At 47.3% G+C, this 18474-nt stretch overlaps 1 protein-coding gene across 1 annotated transcript; it reads right to left on the bottom strand.

The window, feature by feature from the left end:
- Positions 1-5: 5 nt before the first annotated feature.
- LOC131264188 (centrosome-associated protein 350-like) lies at positions 6-7680 on the bottom strand. The gene is made up of 4 exons (XM_058266476.1): positions 4014-7680; positions 3724-3950; positions 3281-3601; positions 6-3210 (listed from the first exon to the last, which is right to left on the bottom strand). The coding sequence occupies exons 1-4, from the start codon at positions 7461-7463 to the stop codon at positions 330-332; spliced, it is 6879 nt and encodes a 2292-aa protein (XP_058122459.1). The 5' UTR covers positions 7464-7680; the 3' UTR covers positions 6-329.
- Positions 7681-18474: the final 10794 nt, after the last annotated feature.

The raw sequence follows: 18474 nt of genomic DNA, 5'->3' as shown, positions 1-18474 counted from the left end.
TATGTTTTGTTTGCTTTCCCCTCCCCGTAGTGAGGGCGATTTTCTTTATTTTCCAGCTGTGAATTTTAGTTAAGCGCAGTAAAAGCTGATAACAATCATATGGAAAATTGAGCAAAGTGTGCGCTGGTACGCGAACGCTGCGCGTAACAAAAAATCGTTAAAATTCTCACTAATTCTCAGTCAAAGTAAATGCAACTTGTTTAAACGTAATCTCACAATAACACTACAAAAGTGGAAAAAATATCCTAATGCACACAATTTATACTTGCTATCACATACGATTGTTCCGTCGTGCTCCTGTCCCGTTAAGTACATTGTTCTGGGTTTGTTCACATGGCACTCTCCTGTGGCACCACGGCCATCACTTTACCTCCCCCCTTTGCCTTGCATCGGTACGCTTCGGCCATGTCGTGCAGTGCCTCGGTGAGCAGCGATTTCAGCAGCACGTCCGTGATGCGATCCTTCACCTCGATCTCCTCCCGATCGAAGTTGGTCCAGCGTGCGTCATCATCGTGCATCTCTTGGGCGAGAATTTCGTCGACCTGATCGCGCTTCCGTCGGCTCGCATTTCCACCGTTCGCGAACAGGAATGGCATCGTGGCGCAATGGTGCAGCAGTTGATGATGCTGCTGCAGCTGTACGTGCGGTTGTTGTGGCTGCTGTTGCTGCTGCTGCTGCTGCTGCTGGAGCTGGTGATGATGGAGGAGAAGTTGCTGATGTTGATGGTGCTGATGCTGATGCTGTTGCTGAAGGGCCAATTGTTCTTCGTTCAGTATGCGTCGGACTTTCGCCCGCAGGTAGTCCTTCATGCAGCGGAGGGCATCGGGTGGGTTGTAGAAAACGAGCGGCCGCTTATCGTGGGTGATCGTGCGGAAGGAAACGGTTGGGTCGGCCGGTCGCAGCTCCCGGTAAAGCTCCTTGCACATGTCGAGGATCAACTTTTCGTACACGTTAGTGACATGATCGGAACGTAGCCGTTCTGGAGGAATGCGATCGCGGTGCAATTCCTCGACACGACCATCGATCAGTTCGTTGATCCGCGCCTCAGTCGGGAAGAGCAGCGCCAGTGGGCTCCCGTTGGCCGGAGGAATGTACGGAGGAGGCGGTTTGTTGGGGATCTCCCGGAAAAAGCCCACCTGCTGTTCGAGCTCTTTTATTTCCTGCTCGATCTGGAGCTGCTGACGGCGCAACACTTCCGCCTCGTTTATGATGTCCGGCATGCGCACCACGGCCGGAGGAGATAGTGGAGCTTCGCCCGCTGTTGGGGTGTACCCTTGGTGCGGTGAGACAGCAGGATAATCTCGGTTGCTCGTGACCGCCGACGCGGAAGGGATTCCCATCGATCCATCAACAAAAGAGGACGATGCCTTGGGAAGGACCTTAACTTCCATTTTGACTACGCTCGGTGGATCCACTGGGGTAAGGGTGGTGGTCAGGTTTGCCACAACAACGGCCACCGATGAGCTGGATTCCTTTTCTTTCGTTCCCGACACGGACGATCCTTCGTCCACGAACGTGTTCGTCTCATCCTCGGAGGTGCTTGTTGTTCGTTCCGGTTTTGTTTTGGGCATTGTGGGGGACTTCATCAACGGTGTCCGCTCGAACGTTTCGCTCAGCTCCTCTAGCTCATCTTGAAGCGTGGCTAGTCGCTTCTCCAGCTCGGAAGCGCAAGAACTCGGCGAATCGGTTCGGGAAGATACGCGGGAAGATCTCAGCTGAAAGATGTCCTCTTCTTCCACCTCAAAGTCGCTTCCAACGTCTTCCGTATCATCCACGGTTGGCTGTTCCACGGGGGAAATCATCATTTCGCCCATACTTTCCTTCTGATTGCCTTTGCCATCACTCGCGTCGACATTCTCCTCGTGAACCTTAGGAATGTTCTCATCAATCGCTTCGACGGACATCGATGTTGGTGTGACGGTCGCTCCGGTGCTATCGCTTGCTTCCTCAAGTGATTGCACAATAGAGTCACTTCCGTCGCTAGCAATGATTTCCTCCTTGATGTTCTTCGCGCTACTTCCCTCGTCCCCATCCTTTCGCTCAACCAAAGGAACCGAAAGTTCCACCGTTATACTACTCTCGCAGCTACTGCTGGAAGCCGTCTCTTCCGTTTCGTTAAGCCAACCAGAGGTATTATTGAGCAACGCTGACGGTAGGGACATGTCCTCAATCATCGGTTGGGACTCTTCGCCCACCACCAGTCCAGGACCGTCGGAAGCGTCAGGATCGTTGGAGCGACCGATGACCGAGTGTTCCTCGAACGTCATAGAGTAGCTTTCACTTCTACCCGGGGGTTCCTCCTCAATCGAAGTAGTAGCTTCCGGAATGGACTGTGAATGAGTACCCGTTTCTTCGAGTGTATGAAACTCGACCGATTCGATACTTCTTCTACTCTCCGGTGACCACCCGTTGACAACGGTCGAAGATAGGAGCATGTAACCACGGTCATCGTTGCCTCCGTGTAGTTCCAAGGGGTCCGTTTTACTCGATTCCTCCTGCTCCGATGGTTCGCTGATTTGCTGGGTTTCCATGTCAACCGCCCCATCAGGTGTTTCCTTCCGTTCCTCCACAGTAGGCACTGTTTTCTCACTCTCGATCATGGTGTGCTGGGATAAACTTCCTCCGACTACGCTTTCTGCGCTCATCGTCGTTGTGTTCGTTTCCCCGAGTTCACTATTACTCCGCATCTCTCCTGCTCCGATCGACTGCTCGAACAGGCCCTCCTCTAGCCGCCCTTCGTTGCGCTGGAAGCCTTCCAGGACGCATCGCTTCGCCTGCTCGTATAGTGCTTCCAGGTGTGGCCGGGTGATTGGATAGTTTCGACCCGGTTCGTACCGCTGCTCCTTGATGCCGGTCAGCCGGTACCAGAGCCGATTGAGCTTGCTGCCACCCATTTTAACCACTTCCTCCACACCTTCGTCGCCGTGCTCGATGCTTCCATTGACGCTCGCGCCTCCGGACACCGACGCAGGGATACTTTGAAGCGTTTTAAGACTTCGCTCAATGCTTCGTACCCGGGCCTCAATTGTCGGATCGTCGGCTTTCGGGGCTGCGGTGTTTTCCTCCAGCTTGCGACTGTTGTAAGCCAACAGTTTACCTTCTACCGCCAGTAGTTCCTCTTCTTCGCGCTCCAACTTTCGATGCCATTGGAGCAAACGCTGCACGTGCTCTTTGCGTTTGCGTAGTTCCGCTTCCCGGCGGAGGAGAATGCTAAAATGGATCAAAATGGAGTTTTCTATCATTATTTAAATCCTCCCTTCCAAACGATCGCGATCCTTACTCTTCCAACCGATCGTTCGGTTCTAACTCGCGGCCACGGATAGCAATTTGTATGGAGTTACTTGTCGTTGTCGTTGTCGTGGCGGTAACGGTCGAACCAGCAACTGTTCTACGTTGCCGCTGATGGTGTGGAGTTTCCGGCGTACGTGGTTGGCGATGTCCCGAACGGATGCTGCTAGACGTTTTACGAAGTGTTAGCGATCCGACCGTGTTGCCCGTCGGCGAGGAACAGTAGGAACTAAGCTTGCTATCAACATTTTTCGCCGTCAGCGGCGTTCTGGCAGTGGTCGTCGCTGAAGAGTCGGTGGAGTTTTTAATTGTTCTATAGACAAATTGGAAAGGTTAATGTAGGATGGTTTACTAAAATATCATTAAAATTCATATAAAGGGCCATAGGCCAATTTGTTTTGTTGTGTTGTTCCCGGTTCAACTCGGATCACTTACCGGTTCAACTCGGCCCGATCCTTCTCGAGGCGCAACAGTATCGCCCGTTGCTTCTTCTTGATAGCCGAAATGTGCTCTGTCATGCCTTTCTCGCGGTACCGTTGCTTCTGCAGCTCCAACCAGGCTAGTTGGCCCTTGGCACGGTTCAGTAGGGCTTTCTGTTTCGCTTGCACACGTGATACGAGCTGTTCTTCGCGACTTTTTTCACCGTTAATCATTTGATCGAACTGAAATAGACCAAAATGAGATCTTTGCAACTTGATTTAGGCAGCACTACGCGCTTTCCTTACCATTCCGATCGAAGAGTAGCTAAGATTCGTTTCCGAAACGGTCGCCGAAAGGATGGAGACTTCCAAGTCCGTACGGTTGAACATGGCCGCCAGCAGTTCGCTGTTGATGGTTGTGTCGGCCGCATTAGTGCATTGTCCTTTGCTACCGGATTCACCCTTGAGCGTGCTCCTGTCGAAGCTAGTGTCATCAGTGTCAGTGGCCAGGGGTAACGATGCCGCTTTCACCGGCAAATCGTTGGCCTCCTCCGAGTGCCTCAAGCTAAACGATCGTTCTTCGTTAGTTCGATCGATACGCTCGCTAATGGTGCTGGTGCCATCTCGGGAAGTTTCTTGTGCCCGAGGATGCCGTTTGTCCAACTCGTCGCTGACTGGCGCTTGTTTGCTACGACGCAGACTCTCCTCGAACGATGGGAGATATTCATCCGGCATCGGCGGATGGTTGTTCCTGGTGTTGTTGTGCGAATCCGAAAGGCTAAACGATCGGGAATCGAAATCACTCGAGTGTGCCGTGGTGGTGTTACTCGCCGTACGCGTTTTCTTTCTCTCGCCTGTGGTGCTCGCTTGGTCTGCCATCTGATGATGCCGTTCCGACTGGGCGTTATGCGGTCCAATGCCTTCATTGGACGAAGAGGACGCCGATGAGGATGAGCTATTGTCACTGGTTCTGGATTCGCTGCTTTCGCTGGAGCTTCCATGATCGGACGACGATGACGAAGAAGATGAGCCGGAAGATTCTGTCGAAGAGGTCGCAGGCGATCCGACGGAATGCAGGGACGCTTTTCGTTCGGGCGTTCCGGGAGCATCCACCGTTTGGCTTTGGTGCTCGAAATCATCGCTGTAATTCGAAGCGGTTGTCGTACTACCACCAGCTCTGGAAGCAGCCGGTTCGATAAGTTTAGGCACTTGGTCCCTTGGATTTTGTGCTTCTTGGACTGCCTCTTTTGGAATCACCATCACTGGCTGCGAAGTTTGTGTCATCTCGTCGCGAATTCTTAATATCTCCTGCGGTACGGCTGCGGGTGCCGGGACATTCTTGAGGGCGGAATACAACTGCTGATTAACTTCGATGACATGCGTAAGGCTTCGATTGAACGATTCCAGCAAACGCTGATATTCCAGTTCCTTCAGCGACCGATCGTTCGGCTCGGATACACGATTGTTGTTCGCAGAATTAATTCGAGGAGACGCCAGTGATTCATTCTTTCGGCTTCCGTGTTGTATCGAACTATCAGCCTCTCTCTCCCGATCGATTGGACGTGGTAACCTGGAGGCAGTTGGTTGTGGATTTGCTATATTCATCTGCGATATTCGTTCGACCGAAAGGGGACTTATTGGACCACTGCTTGCGGCCCTTGGGGACAGCGATTTAATGGTGATTTGATTCGGTACCTCAACTCTCGTACTACAAAGCAGTGGAGGCATTGGAGGTGGAATGTCCGACTTGATGGAGCTTATCTCTGACGTGGTATTGGACGAGGCGTACGATGAGATGTTCGTCATGATTATAGATCCATCCATAACGACATCGCTCGCCTGGCGTTGCCTCGACGGAACCACCGCTTTATTATTCGGTTGCTCTGCCTTCCTAATGAACGGAACACTTTCAATTGCATCCAAGTAGGTGTGACTCTTTGCGTTACGAATCGGTGTCTCGACGTTGGTGTCTTTTCCTTGGACTTCCGCAGTTCTCTTATTGTCTCCTTCTTCGTCGCGGACGTTGCGGACGGCTTCTAGTTTCTTCCGTACCGCCACTATGAACGGATACGGGTCAGGTTGTCGTAGTGATTGCTTTAACCAGGATGGAATCGTTTTTATCGGTTCTGGCGCATGATCTTCAACTGGGTTTGCTACCGGAAGTTTGTCAGGAATTTGTGAAGCGGCACTACTCGGTACAAGTGATACATTCGGCACGTCCAGTTTCAGCTCCTTTTCCGCTTCGGCAATCGATTGATCATCGTACTTTTCGGCATTAATAACTATCAACTGTGCATTGACCATTGACGAGGACGGACCTTGCTGTGTGGGTTTCAGTTTCACCGAAGAAGGCTGTGAAAGAGAGTCACGCTTCAGGGGACTGAACGGAACGATATCTTCCAGCGCCAGATCATCCGGTTTACGGAGAATTCCAATTTTTGACCCCACTGTTGACGGCAGCTTGTCGGAACTCGTTGACGCGGGCCCGGAAGGGGTATTTACGATCGAACGTTGTGGTTTCCGTGGAGCATGAACTGGACCGTCAGAGGCTGAGTTTAAAGGTTTAAGAGGATTATTCTGTTTCGTACCATCAGCAGCTGGATGTTTAATCAGTTTGAGCGAAGGCGTAGAGGAAAACTTGCGCAAGTTTGTCACCGCAGGCCTTGCAGTCGATGGACGTGTGCGTTGATGCTCACTTGGAGCAGTGTCCTTGCGAGCGCATTCTTCTACCTTCGGTGCGCAGGATTGCGATCGCGTACGAGCATTTTGTACGCTTTTCGACACCAATTGCTTTCTCTGCCGAATGGGGACACTTTTTCGGGGTGGTTCCATCGGTTCGACGTTTGCTTGAGATTCTAAGTTTTCAGGTAACGGTGGTGGTATAAAAATTACTGGTTCCTTTGATATATCGGCCAGTGCCAATGTAGCTGGCTTTTGAACAACATCTGGTGGGATTTCCGTTGCTACGAGTAACGAACGACGGGCAGCTGGGACCGGTGGTGATACATTCAAGGGTTGCTGCACTGATTGATCTTCTTTAGCTGGAGGATTTATCTGGGGAACCACTTCCATTGGATCAGGTTTTACGCAAGACGATTTTGTCACATTATGCACATGTGATTTACTTTCAGAACCCGAACTTGTCATTGCACTATTGTGGGTAATTTCAACCGCTTTACTTGTGGCAAGAACCGGTGGAGGTGGTGGAGTGGACGGAGGTGTTTTATTTTCCTTGAAGCTTTCCCGCAGAAAATCCTGAAATTCGTTACTCGATCGTTCGCGTTCTGCGCGGCGTGCTTCGAAATCCTTCCGAATGGACTTCGGGTCGACGATCGGGACGATCCGATAGGGAACAGTTTCATCGTGAACATTTTGTCCATTGTCCATCAGTACACTGGGCTTTTGTTTGACCGTAGCATGATCCTGATGGTCAACGCAACCGATCAATCCCGGGCCGCCTACGGTTTGGATCGATCTTATGATGATCCCGGGGACCTTAGGTTGACGTTTCGGGCTGCCGGGTGGAGTTTTCAGCACCAACTTCGTGATCTGCATGGTTCCGGTGGCACTAGCAGTGGACGGTTTTTTCAACTGCCGGCGAGGTGAGATCGGTTGGGAGACTATTTGTATCGCGCTCCGCCGTACTGTTGGAAGGATAACATCATCTATTGAAATGTTCTTGCCACTAGTTGGTTGGCTGGGCTCCGATTCGATGGAGTACGTCGCCGAATCACGATCTTCCATTGCGGCATCCATTGTGCAGTTGGGCAGTTGTGTTGACCTCAAGAAATTCTTAGCAATGGAAATTAAGGACTTTGGGCCTAGCTATAAGCAAAACGAAGCTTAGAGCAACATCATAAAAGAAATCTTGCGATTTTTCTTGTTTTTCACTGTTTCCATGTTTTCCCGGCCTTATGTTAAAAGGTCGTTGTCCGTAGTGGCGTCGTGGCGATGTTTGGACCTCATTTAAAGCAGTTGTTTCAACGTTTTTTCTAATGTCTAGTCGCTAACTCGTTTATTTCGCCATATACAACATACTGTTGTACACACACAGATAATTTTTTCAAAGAAAAATGGTGTAAATCTACAACTTCAATCACTTTTGTTACAGTTTTATGAAAAACACCACAAACAGCGCGTTATGTTGTTCTGTTTGGAATTTTGGTCGTTAAGTGTTGGCAGAATCGGGATTCGGAAGATTCGAAGATTCGAAGATTCGCTCTCTTGACCGGTCGGATCGGATTGGGACTCGATTTGATTCGAAAGAGCTAAATCTGTTTTGATGCAATTTAAATCAATTTCGAACGCTGTATGGACTGGATTGGAAGTGTATAGAACATTTTGAATGATTTCATTTTTTTTAAATTTAGTTTGAGACTCAATGAAATCTTTTTTAGACAAAGTTCGATTTCCCCATCACTACTTGCACAAGCTACATCAAGTTAACGTTACATGCCGACTCCAAAACGGTTTTTGGTAACGCATCGTAACGCGATACTTTTTAAACAACCGTTTGCGAACCGATTCGTAACGTACCGATCGTGGAATCGATCGATCGTTTTGATAATCGTTTTTGAACTTTTATATTTACTCCGAAGTATTTTTTCCAGTTTAGTTACATTTTTAAAACTGCAGATTTGAACATTCAGGTTGCACGAATTCTCTAAGCAGATTCTTAACCCTCTACTCCTGGCCTACGAAGAACTAAAATTTGTGGATTCTTACATATGGTGGTTAACACGTGCTTGATCCCTAATCCAATATTCTATGAGAATGCATTTAAATTGCCAAATCGTGTTTCACTTTGGATAATTTGCCTCGGTTCAGGGCAGATCACAGAACTTGGTTTTTAATTACAAACTCAGCATTAAGAAAAACCCTTCTTGGTACGTGTCGCCGTTTTGCACAATCCAAAAAGATTTTGAGATTACAGAATCAATGGGCTTATTCAATCTGACAGCTGTTGGCGATTTCCCGTGCACCATCGCAAATCGGTTTCACAATACAGAGCGTTAAACAGCTCGTCAAAGCTGCCCTAGAAACGCAGTCGCTCGACAAACTAGCTCAAGATTAGAGAGTAACAAACGGTGGGTCTGGTTTGGTTTATCATAAAGATTAGCGAGGGAAGATTGAGAAATATAAGTGCATGGCCAGCGGGACCCCTTCCTTCATGCCCTCTTCTTGCGCACTTGGGCCCGGGACGAATCTCTTCGATAATTAGTATTGAGCATTACTTTTCACTCGCCTGCGATCCGTTTCGCCACATTTTCGCCAGCCATGCCCGCAAACGTCTAATTTTCGTTCACCATACGGTCGCGTGCTCGGGCGCCGTTCGGACGCTCGGAGAGGTCGATCGACGGCTGGCTGTTTTTGCTACTAATTACTACAGCTTCCGCCGTAGCACGCACTGCATCACAAGTTCATGTGTGCGCTGCATTCGACGTTCGGTGCACTTGGACAGCCCTTGCCAAAGCTTGTCATCGAACATCGATACCATGTCAACAACTGGTCGTCGGGGTCCGTCAACGGCTAGCGCCATATTGCGACGCCAACGTCCCCGGCTGAACTATATGGACAGGTTCCTTCGGCGAACAAAATGTCATTCCATCTGTCTTCCACCGTACCCCAACTCCCCCCGCTCTGGTGTCACGTGTGCCCACCCGAACGGTCACTGATCGGACGTGAATGATTTGTGTCGCGCCGGCAAAATGGCACCCGATCACGCCTGGCAGCTCGAGCGCACGAACTGACAGAAAGGATCAATCCCAGCCGGTCACGTACTATCTTCATTATGCGCAAAATGCGAATTTTGCTGCAATCTGGTCGGGAGGAACGACGCGATCCATTTCTCTTAACCCCCCTGCCCGGCATCAGCCCCAAATCGGACAGGCTATGCTACTATGGTGGCCTAGTTAGCGCCGCTGGGCTCAGTGAGTTTTCGGAAGGAATAGGTCACCTATCGCATCTCTGCGTGACCCACTTATTTGCGGCACCAATTGTCCATTGTGTCACCGGTTGGCTTCAATTCGCCTGCAACGGTCAAACCGGGGTTGCCGGCAACTGGGCACTGATCTGCGTGACGATCGGATGTCTTGTCACGGGCGGAGAGTAGCAAAACAAAAAATGAATTAAATTATCCCCGGTCAGGGTCGAACGATTCTTCTCAGTAGTACTTACACTCTTTGTAGTTGAAGCCTTCGTTTTCGGCAAGGGACGCTAATCGCATACCCGAGATGTCGTTGCCTTCGTTTAATGTCAACCCCATCCGGGCGCAGTTGAAACGTTTGTTTTGTCAGGAGAAGTGGTCAAGAGTTATTTGTTCCTAACGTGCGCATTGATTCTACTTTTGTCTGATATTTCTCAAGCACGTGCTGATGAGACAACTTGCATCACTTTTCAGATTTTCCGGAGAAGGTTAATGGTTGCGCGGACTGTGTGGGCGCCTTCGAGGGGACTTCGAGCTTATAAAAAGCACCGTTCTCAACATGAACGGTTTGGGTCAATCCTTATAAACATAAACCAATTTTTCGTAGAATTCGTCACAAGATCACAACATTGTTTTTATATAATTTGCAAAGCAGTCATTAAGTCGCGTTGGTAATTATCTTGTTTTCTATAGAAATATTGTCAATATTGAATTGGAGTAATCCATCATAATAATTCGATTATGAATCAATGATCAAGTTAATCGTCTCAATGAAACCTTAAACAGTTTTATATATCTAATATACATCAAAACATTCGATAGTTGAGCTAAACGAAAAGAAATAATAAATATCCATCGTATTTTTAACGGGACATGACGTAATAACAATGTGGCAGGTTTTGTTAACCATTCCAAAGTCGAATGTGTTAAGTGAAACATGGTTTTCCGTTTTAAAATGAGCTTAGGTATAAACTCGCTACTATTTACAAGACGTGTGTTCCTGGTGGGTCACAAAACCACTGCCCTTACCCTGGAAACCAATGTTCTGGGCCGCCGATATCCAACCACGGCAGGGCTTTCCAGGGCAGAACGGAAGCAATAAAAATAAAACCGAGTTCTCCACTTAGTTGCAACGAAGCCGTACCATTGCGGCCCTTCTCTGTCTCTGGCTGACCTCAACATGTCACTCGACGACAAAATTGAGCACGATTCTCGCCCGCCGCAGAAGAAAATGGTTACCGTTTTAAATGCAAAATTGCATTTTAATTAAAGCGCTGCCTATCGGTGTCTAATGATGGCCGGTGTCGCACGGACCGACACTGCGCCTCCGAGTGCGAAGCCGACACGAGCGGTGCGAGCTAATCAACGAATTATGAACGATCCGAAAAACCATCACCACATAAGTCGATAATTAATAAGATGGGATTTTAGTGTTGTAGTCAGCACCGCCTGTTGAAGGGACGTTTTTATTGCGCCGCCAGCTTCATGGAGCGGCCATGTTCCGATGCACCAGATATAGTTCTGTGTCCTTGAGAGAGAATCGAACACTCTTGCAAGATGAAACATGTGGCTTTAATTGTGCGCAAGCATTCCTGGAGTAGTGGTAAACTATGTTTTACTATTTGAAAAATCATTTTCTTATGTTTCGGTAGACCTTGTATGCGATCAGTTAAAGGGAAACTCAAGTCTATCAAATTTAAGGCGCGAAGCGAAAACCCCAGCTAAAGCTCGACTCCATGCTATCTTTGTTTTAAAATCCCTTCCCCGCCAAGTAACGCTCGTGCTCAATGTCTCGCCCGTCAACTTCACACCAGCCTTCGGATGCTATTTTCCCAGCCTCGACCGCGGCAATGGGCAGCATAAATTATGCTGTTCTGATTTTATTTCGCTGCCGGTTCACTTTCATTCGCTCGCTCCAGTGTGATCACTCGCTGGCTCGTTATGAAACGAGCTTGGCGGGGCGTGTTGTACGGGTACTAGCCGTTACAACTCTGACCGAAACCATTGCTGGTTCCGTGCAGCATGGGTTTTCGGAAAGTGAATTCTTTCAAGCTAGTCCCACCGGGCAAAAAAAAAAAAATAAATAAATAAAAACGTACCCGTTTCCCGCCCGAACGCACGCAATTTTCGCTCCGGATTGTTGGGTGGAGTCGCCATTTTTGGGTGCCGGAAAAGTAACCCCTACCCCGCTCGGGGGTAGGTACTCGGAACCTTGGGGGTCACGTTTGGTGGGGTGGGCGAGAAATTCGGATACCTTAAGAAAGAGGAAAATAAAAAAAAGGCATGCTAGAGTATAGAGCGCAAGGTTAACCGTAGAGGGGCTTCGCGGATGCCTTTCCCATCGTAAGTCCTTGCCGATCTCCTGCACCGATTGTTGTATTTTGTTTTAGCTCGAGGGTACCCACCGTTGTGGAGGAAAAATAACATAAAGTGTCTATCGGAATGTTTTAATTCGCAGTGGTTCAGCAATTTTAATGGATGCTATTTGTGTTTTGTCGTTTCCTTGCCGATAAAGTTGTTTGTTTTCCTGCCAGAGGAAAGATTAATGCAACGTTTAAGCATAACAAACAAAATGTCATTGAATTTATGAATTTTTCATCGGTTCTGATCGACTTGTTGATGTTTTAGGCGATTTGAAAACTGATAATACATTATCATGATGTATAATTGAGAAACGTGTTGAACACGGGGATAGACCAAATAAAAATGTGTTGTTTTTTTTCATTTTGACACAATTTTTTGATTGACAGGATAGCAAATTCCATCCCTGACCTAAAGTACTAATTGTAGGGTAATATAGAGGTTTAGACAAGTCAACCCCGAGGACGGGTACAAATTTTAAAATTCAGTAAATCAAGCCCAACGGTCAAACTGTTCGTGATGTTAATAGTTCAACGATCCAAAAATTTAGGAAGCGTGGGAGCCAACGAAATCCGAAGTTCCACTCCCTCTAGTATAACAAAAACTTCTCTATGACCACACAGATTCTGCGGGAAGGCTTGAACTTTCCCGGGGTGATTTTTTCCTTGCTTCTCAGGACGAGTTGATCATTAATAATAGGGAAAAACGTTTGCTGCCATTTTACCCCACGGGAAGGTTAGTCCAGCGGATCGAAATAACATCCTAAATGGCATATTTTGCAGTGGCGTGATTTTACAGACTTCGTTGCGATCGTCGGCGCTTCCCAGAGCTGTCGACAAGGTATATTCTAGTGCTGGCCTTATCCGTGGCTTATCGTGGCCTCGCTCGAACACTTTGTTGGTACGAGGTATTGCCACCTGTACTTGCTTCCGATCGACCAGCGGACCATAAATAAACCGAACCGGTTGACACCGTTGTCCTTTTCGTAATGGGTCTAATTAGACAGCATCGCGTGGTATTTCGAGACGGATCGAAGCCGCAAACACTGGAAGAGGATGCTCGGAGGTGATAAAAATCGCCACATAAATGCTAACCCCATCGTAACGTCGCGTACGTTGATAAATTATGAACGCAGTTAATTTAAAGATTATCGCCCGCCCCATCTGCAAAGCCAACAGAACTCGTCCACGAAACCCGTCCCATGGAGTTGGTAATTTTTAGGTTTCCTCTCTCAAAATGAGGCCCATCAAGATCGAACTAGATGAAACGAGTTTTGTGTTTGTTTTCGTTCTGCCACGAGTTGCTTTAATTGTCCAAATCATCGCGTAATGATGGATCCGGTGGAGAAGAATATTTGATTTATGGTGCATTGTTTTCAACCCCACAACACCATGGCTCACCCACAATTCCGCGGAAATATCTTCACGATCGATTACGAACCGCGACCGAAAAGGGGGCCGCGTCCAGGTGTTCGAGGCGGATCGCTTCGATGATGGATGTACGACGTGGGACGATGGGAAACGCCGTTGGGTATTATTGGGATCTAAGGTTTTTAATGAGCCGTTAGATAACTAACGTGCCACCGATACCGGAGGGTGGCATCTGCGAGCAAATGGACCATATTTTGCCAGACGACCCCGTTTGCGCCAACGTTCCGGGCGTTTTTGTCTTGCTGTCTTAGATGTGTTATCTTTCCGAGAGATGGAAAGTCCTACTGGTAAAGATATCTTGTTTTAATTTAATAGAATGTTGATGACCCATTGAGCCATCTTTAATTACGACTAATTGATTTTACGTTCAATGTGACACTCTCGGATTTTAAGGTGAAGGTTCAGGCCTACCAGCTACGAACTGCTTTGCAAGATCTACAACAAGATCCTCGTTTTATTTGTGCCATCTTGGAATGCCTTTTTATGGCTAGTATGTTTCCCTTTGTTGTCTACTTCATGGATCGTTAAAAAAGCTACCGGCTTCTAATTAGCAGTATCGGGTTACATTAGGCACATCATCATTAGGCATGTTAAGCATGTTCTTCTTCAATAAATGCAAATGGAATGTAAGCGATGGCTGCTAACGTTGTGTATAACCTCCACCCGGAACTACAAGGCAATTTCCCTTCTAGAACATCCAGTAAAAACTATTCTCCAAAGTAGCGTTGATCTTTTTCACAAACTAACGCTAAAGGATTACGCATCGATCGACAAACGGTTCCTCCACTCTCGAGTGGCTTAGAGCTTTGGTTTCGCATCAGTTAAAGGTCGCTCCTTATCGCATCTCGCACCCCCCGGCCTCTCCCCCGGTTCCAATATGGCTGATCGATGATTTATGTGACCTTTCGCGCGTCCCAAGGTTCACTCGCGAAAAGTCCGGCGGAAGCAGCGCAATGGGGCCATTAGGTGGGTGCTAAATTGCCAACGATGAATCGGGCCACGATAAAACTGTCCCGTGAACTGTTCGTGAACAACGCCACGGTGCGATCGCCACGGAAGGCCGAAACGGAACTATGTTTGATTGATTTGAAAGCGGTAACTTTGCGGCGAAGCAGAACAACAACAGCAAATGGTTTTCTTTCCAACCCGTCTGCTCGTTAGATGGATTTGTAAGGCAGAAAATGTTTGCTTCGTTCTGGTGCCGATGGACAGAAGCTTCTTGAAGCTGAACGGAAGAAACACGTTACTTTCCCACGGTTCTTGGGATGGGAAAGAAAAATTCTGGAAGATTGATTACAAAATATGAGCAAAAATAGTCGTTGAGCTTATTGTCGTGTTGTCACCGAGCAGTGACTGTTTTAACATAAAATTATCATTAATGTTTTCGGTTATTTGGATAAAACTATAATGAGGGACTGGCTTTATCAAAAGTCTGCGTTGGGAGTGTGTTTAAAGATGAATTTATTTCACAACGTTTGAATCATGCCATTTTATCTAGAAAGATCAAGAAAACACATCATATCATTATCCGATTTTTCAATCGAAAAACATTTGCATTAATGTATCAATTTAGTAGCAAAACCAGTGACTTCGCAATCGAATTACCTTATTCATATTTCTTAACTTTTATCCATGTGCATCTAAACTTCGATAGAAAACATGTTAGGGGAACGTTTCATTCCGTAGAAGTTTGTTTACAAAATGTGCTTTTTTCCACTGGGCAAAGTAAACATTTTCTACCTCAATTTGTTTCCAGGTCGCGGTCCAGCATCGTTTGTCTGGTGAACATCTCCAAAATGGAACCGTTAGCAAAAGATCAGTGTGTCAGCTCGATAAATAACAAATGCTCTACCAGGTTCAACGTACAAGCGGGTTCGTCGCCTGGGTGTTTAGAAATTCCCGTCCACCTGAACCGTGCCCACGATTGGCACAGCTCCTTGCATCCCCGCCGAAAATCGCTACAAATTATTTCAATCTGGTTGAATTGATAAGATGCTTAGGCGAGATACAAAAAAGCATTGAGATTTGGGAGCCGCAAGGATGACATTTACCTGTCACAATGACACCTGTCAAAGCATGCAACTTTTCGGTTCGATAACCAGCTTAAATCGTGGGGGGTTAGGAGTGGATGGTGCGAAAAGCGCATATCCTCAAGTGATTGAGACTGTGGAGAGGAAAACAAAAAACGAACAAAAACCGCCACCATTTCCTAATCGCCTTCCCCTTTCTCCCGGGGGACGTATGATGCAACGGTCAGGAGGTACGTTTAACGAGCTGCAGTCGCTCCCCGTTTGTGGCGGCTTTCGCTCGGACTGCATAAATGTGCGATTCTTATGACTGTCTTTCGTTTCTCCATTTTGTTTTCCACTGCCTTTACATCTCCAACCCAACCGAGTACCGTATGGGGCGTTTGATTGGTTAATGAGCTGCCAACGGTGTCTTTCTGTTTTTCCTTTTTGCAACCTTTTTTCCCAAGACGTCACGAGCAAGAAAAAGCATTTCGTCTAAACACTCTACGGAAAGAAGGAAAGCACACAGTGGACGTTTTCAGTGGCGTTATACATCTCAGTGGTTTGGAAAAAAAAGAAACGGTTTGGACTGGCCCGATCGATTGCGATTATCGATCGAGATGACTGGTGAATTTGTTTCGATTATAATGCTCGCCCGGCCCGGTGAGTGTTGTTTTCGGTCGTGGGACGTTTTGTTTTCGGACTACCCTTCGCCACCACTCACGCGATCCGACGCGAACAGGAAGTAGGATGTGTTCCAAAGTGGCGTGAGAAAATGTTCGATAAGAGTTTCAATTTAGATGGACCATCGATTCGGGTGCCCAAGGTTGGTGTGCGTGTGTGCGAGTGTGCGGAGTGAGCTTTAAATGTCCGCTTCTTGGAGGCAACCAAAGATCGCCACCGATCGAAGTTGTTGCCCGAGGGAGGATCAAGCTGTCCAATGCTGTCTGATCCAGTTCGACCGATCCCGACAGGTGTTCGGTAGTTAAGTGTGTATCGAAGGAAAACTCAAAATGGACTCCCCTAACGGTAAGTGATGGAGGTTCGGTGGGGCGAAGCAAACACAAGGAGGAAGTGTCATAAATATTCGATCCGCTCGATATTCCGCTTTCCGATGCGGCGAGGCAACGCGGGCGCGCAGGATTACCATTTGGAATTAGTTTATTTTCACCCCACGAATGGGCTTTATCGCATAAATTAGAGTGGTACAAGATTTATGCCACGTGAGCCGACGCGCGAAAATGCACCACCTCCTTTTGCCTTCCCTCTTCCACCCTCTTTTTCAATCCTGCTACGGTGCTTTCTTCCTATTGTTTCGTTGCGTGTCGTTTGTCACTTTGGTTCGTTCGTTCGTAGACGAATTACCTTCTTTTGCGGGGCGATTCCATTTTTCTCCACCACGAGCTTCCACCATCTATTTTTCTGCTTCTCCTCCGCAGCTTCGTTGCCGTCGGGGTAGCTCCACATTTCCACCGGAGAGGCAGAGATTTATTTCAACGTATCATCATACGTTGCGTTACGATCGATCACCGGGCGGCTTGGTGGCAACGGGTTTTCCCCGTTTGCTTCCAAAAACATACCGGTAACTGAAGAAATCACCGGTCTCTTTCGACGAGATGGTGCCATCGGATTGGACGGTTTGAAAATGGGCGAAATAAAATCGATTGTAAAGAGATTAGCTGCGGTATTTACGATGGCCGTGGCGTAGGAGAAAAGCTACATTTAATTTTATTGATTTGATTTGATTGTTGTTTGTGTGTGTGTGTATTGTTTTTGTCTCACTCGGTTCCATTCGAATCGGGCTGATTAGTGTGCGGAATTGTGGTTTACGAAACGATTTTCAAGCAGGCCTCGATTGGTTTCATAAAAAAGCGATGAGTTTTCCTCCGGTGATCGACTTGCTTTTATCGCTTTGGAAAGTGGTCTCGATGGCAAGGAAAGCGCTTATCGAGCATTAGCTACTTGGATGCATTGTTAACTATCGTTTTTATCAGCCATTGAACAACAAAACGCATTTATTTGTGATTTATTATTCTAACCCGGTAGCAAGCAAGTGTCATTTCTTAAATGCTTTCTTATAGTAATATTACTTTCGATTTCTATGAACAGAACGAAGGAAACACCATCGAAAATGCATAGAAACATAAACAAAAACAATAATAAAGGTAATGAATTTGTAACGTATTTTCTTCTGGATTCTGGTGCTATTTATGTTTCGCGTAATTAAATCCTCCTTTCGTTTTAAAAAACATCAGGAAGCATTTATAACCTTCTTCAGGTTTCACATAAGTTATATAACCTGATGCAATAAGACAGGAAAACAAAAGGATTGCCAAGGTGCTCCAGATCAAAAAGGTCCCAGGACAAGCAGCTGTAAATCCACATTTTTCTACAGATCGCTTTGAATGCCACCGTTTTCCATGTTTCATTTCTGTTCCTCTGGTTATTTTCAAGCTTCTCATGGCTTGGCATTTTATTCTAGAACGCTCGAGAACATATCTTCCCGTCGGTCCGGTTTGGTCGACATTCGCAAGCGATGAGGACTTCGACGAGCCTTTATTTTTTGTCAGAGGTTTTCCTTGGTCCTTGACAGTCAAACAAGGCCAACCGGCCTTGTTCTTGGTCCTGGCAGGTCGCGGTTTTACTTAACATGGCAACGACGGGTAACCTTCTTCGCTGCTGCCGTGTTCTCGGTTTTCCCCTGTTGCTTCCTGTTGCTAGTCTGCTTCGTTCTAGGACTCGTCGCTTGTCCTCGAAACATTCTTCATCGTGGACCAGTTTGTGCCTTCCCTTAGCGTCTTATGTGGTCCCTTGGGAAGGGGATCGATGTTGATCGTTGCAAGCTTTCGAACCCCCAAAGTAAGCTCCAAGGTAATCCAAGAGACGTTCTTTTGTTTGTGGCCACCGTGGGTTGCAGTTGATTTGTTTCTGTTCATTTCTTTAAAAGCCTTGGCTAGAACCTGGAGCAGGATACCATTACCCATTGGAAACTGGCCAATGGGGATAAATGTTAATGCCCAGTGCAAACGAACGTACACAGG

Source organism: Anopheles coustani, chromosome 2 (assembly GCF_943734705.1).
Source record: "Anopheles coustani chromosome 2, idAnoCousDA_361_x.2, whole genome shotgun sequence".
Lineage (NCBI taxonomy): Eukaryota > Metazoa > Arthropoda > Insecta > Diptera > Culicidae > Anopheles > Anopheles coustani.
This window is presented reverse-complemented; position numbering and strand designations above follow the sequence as displayed.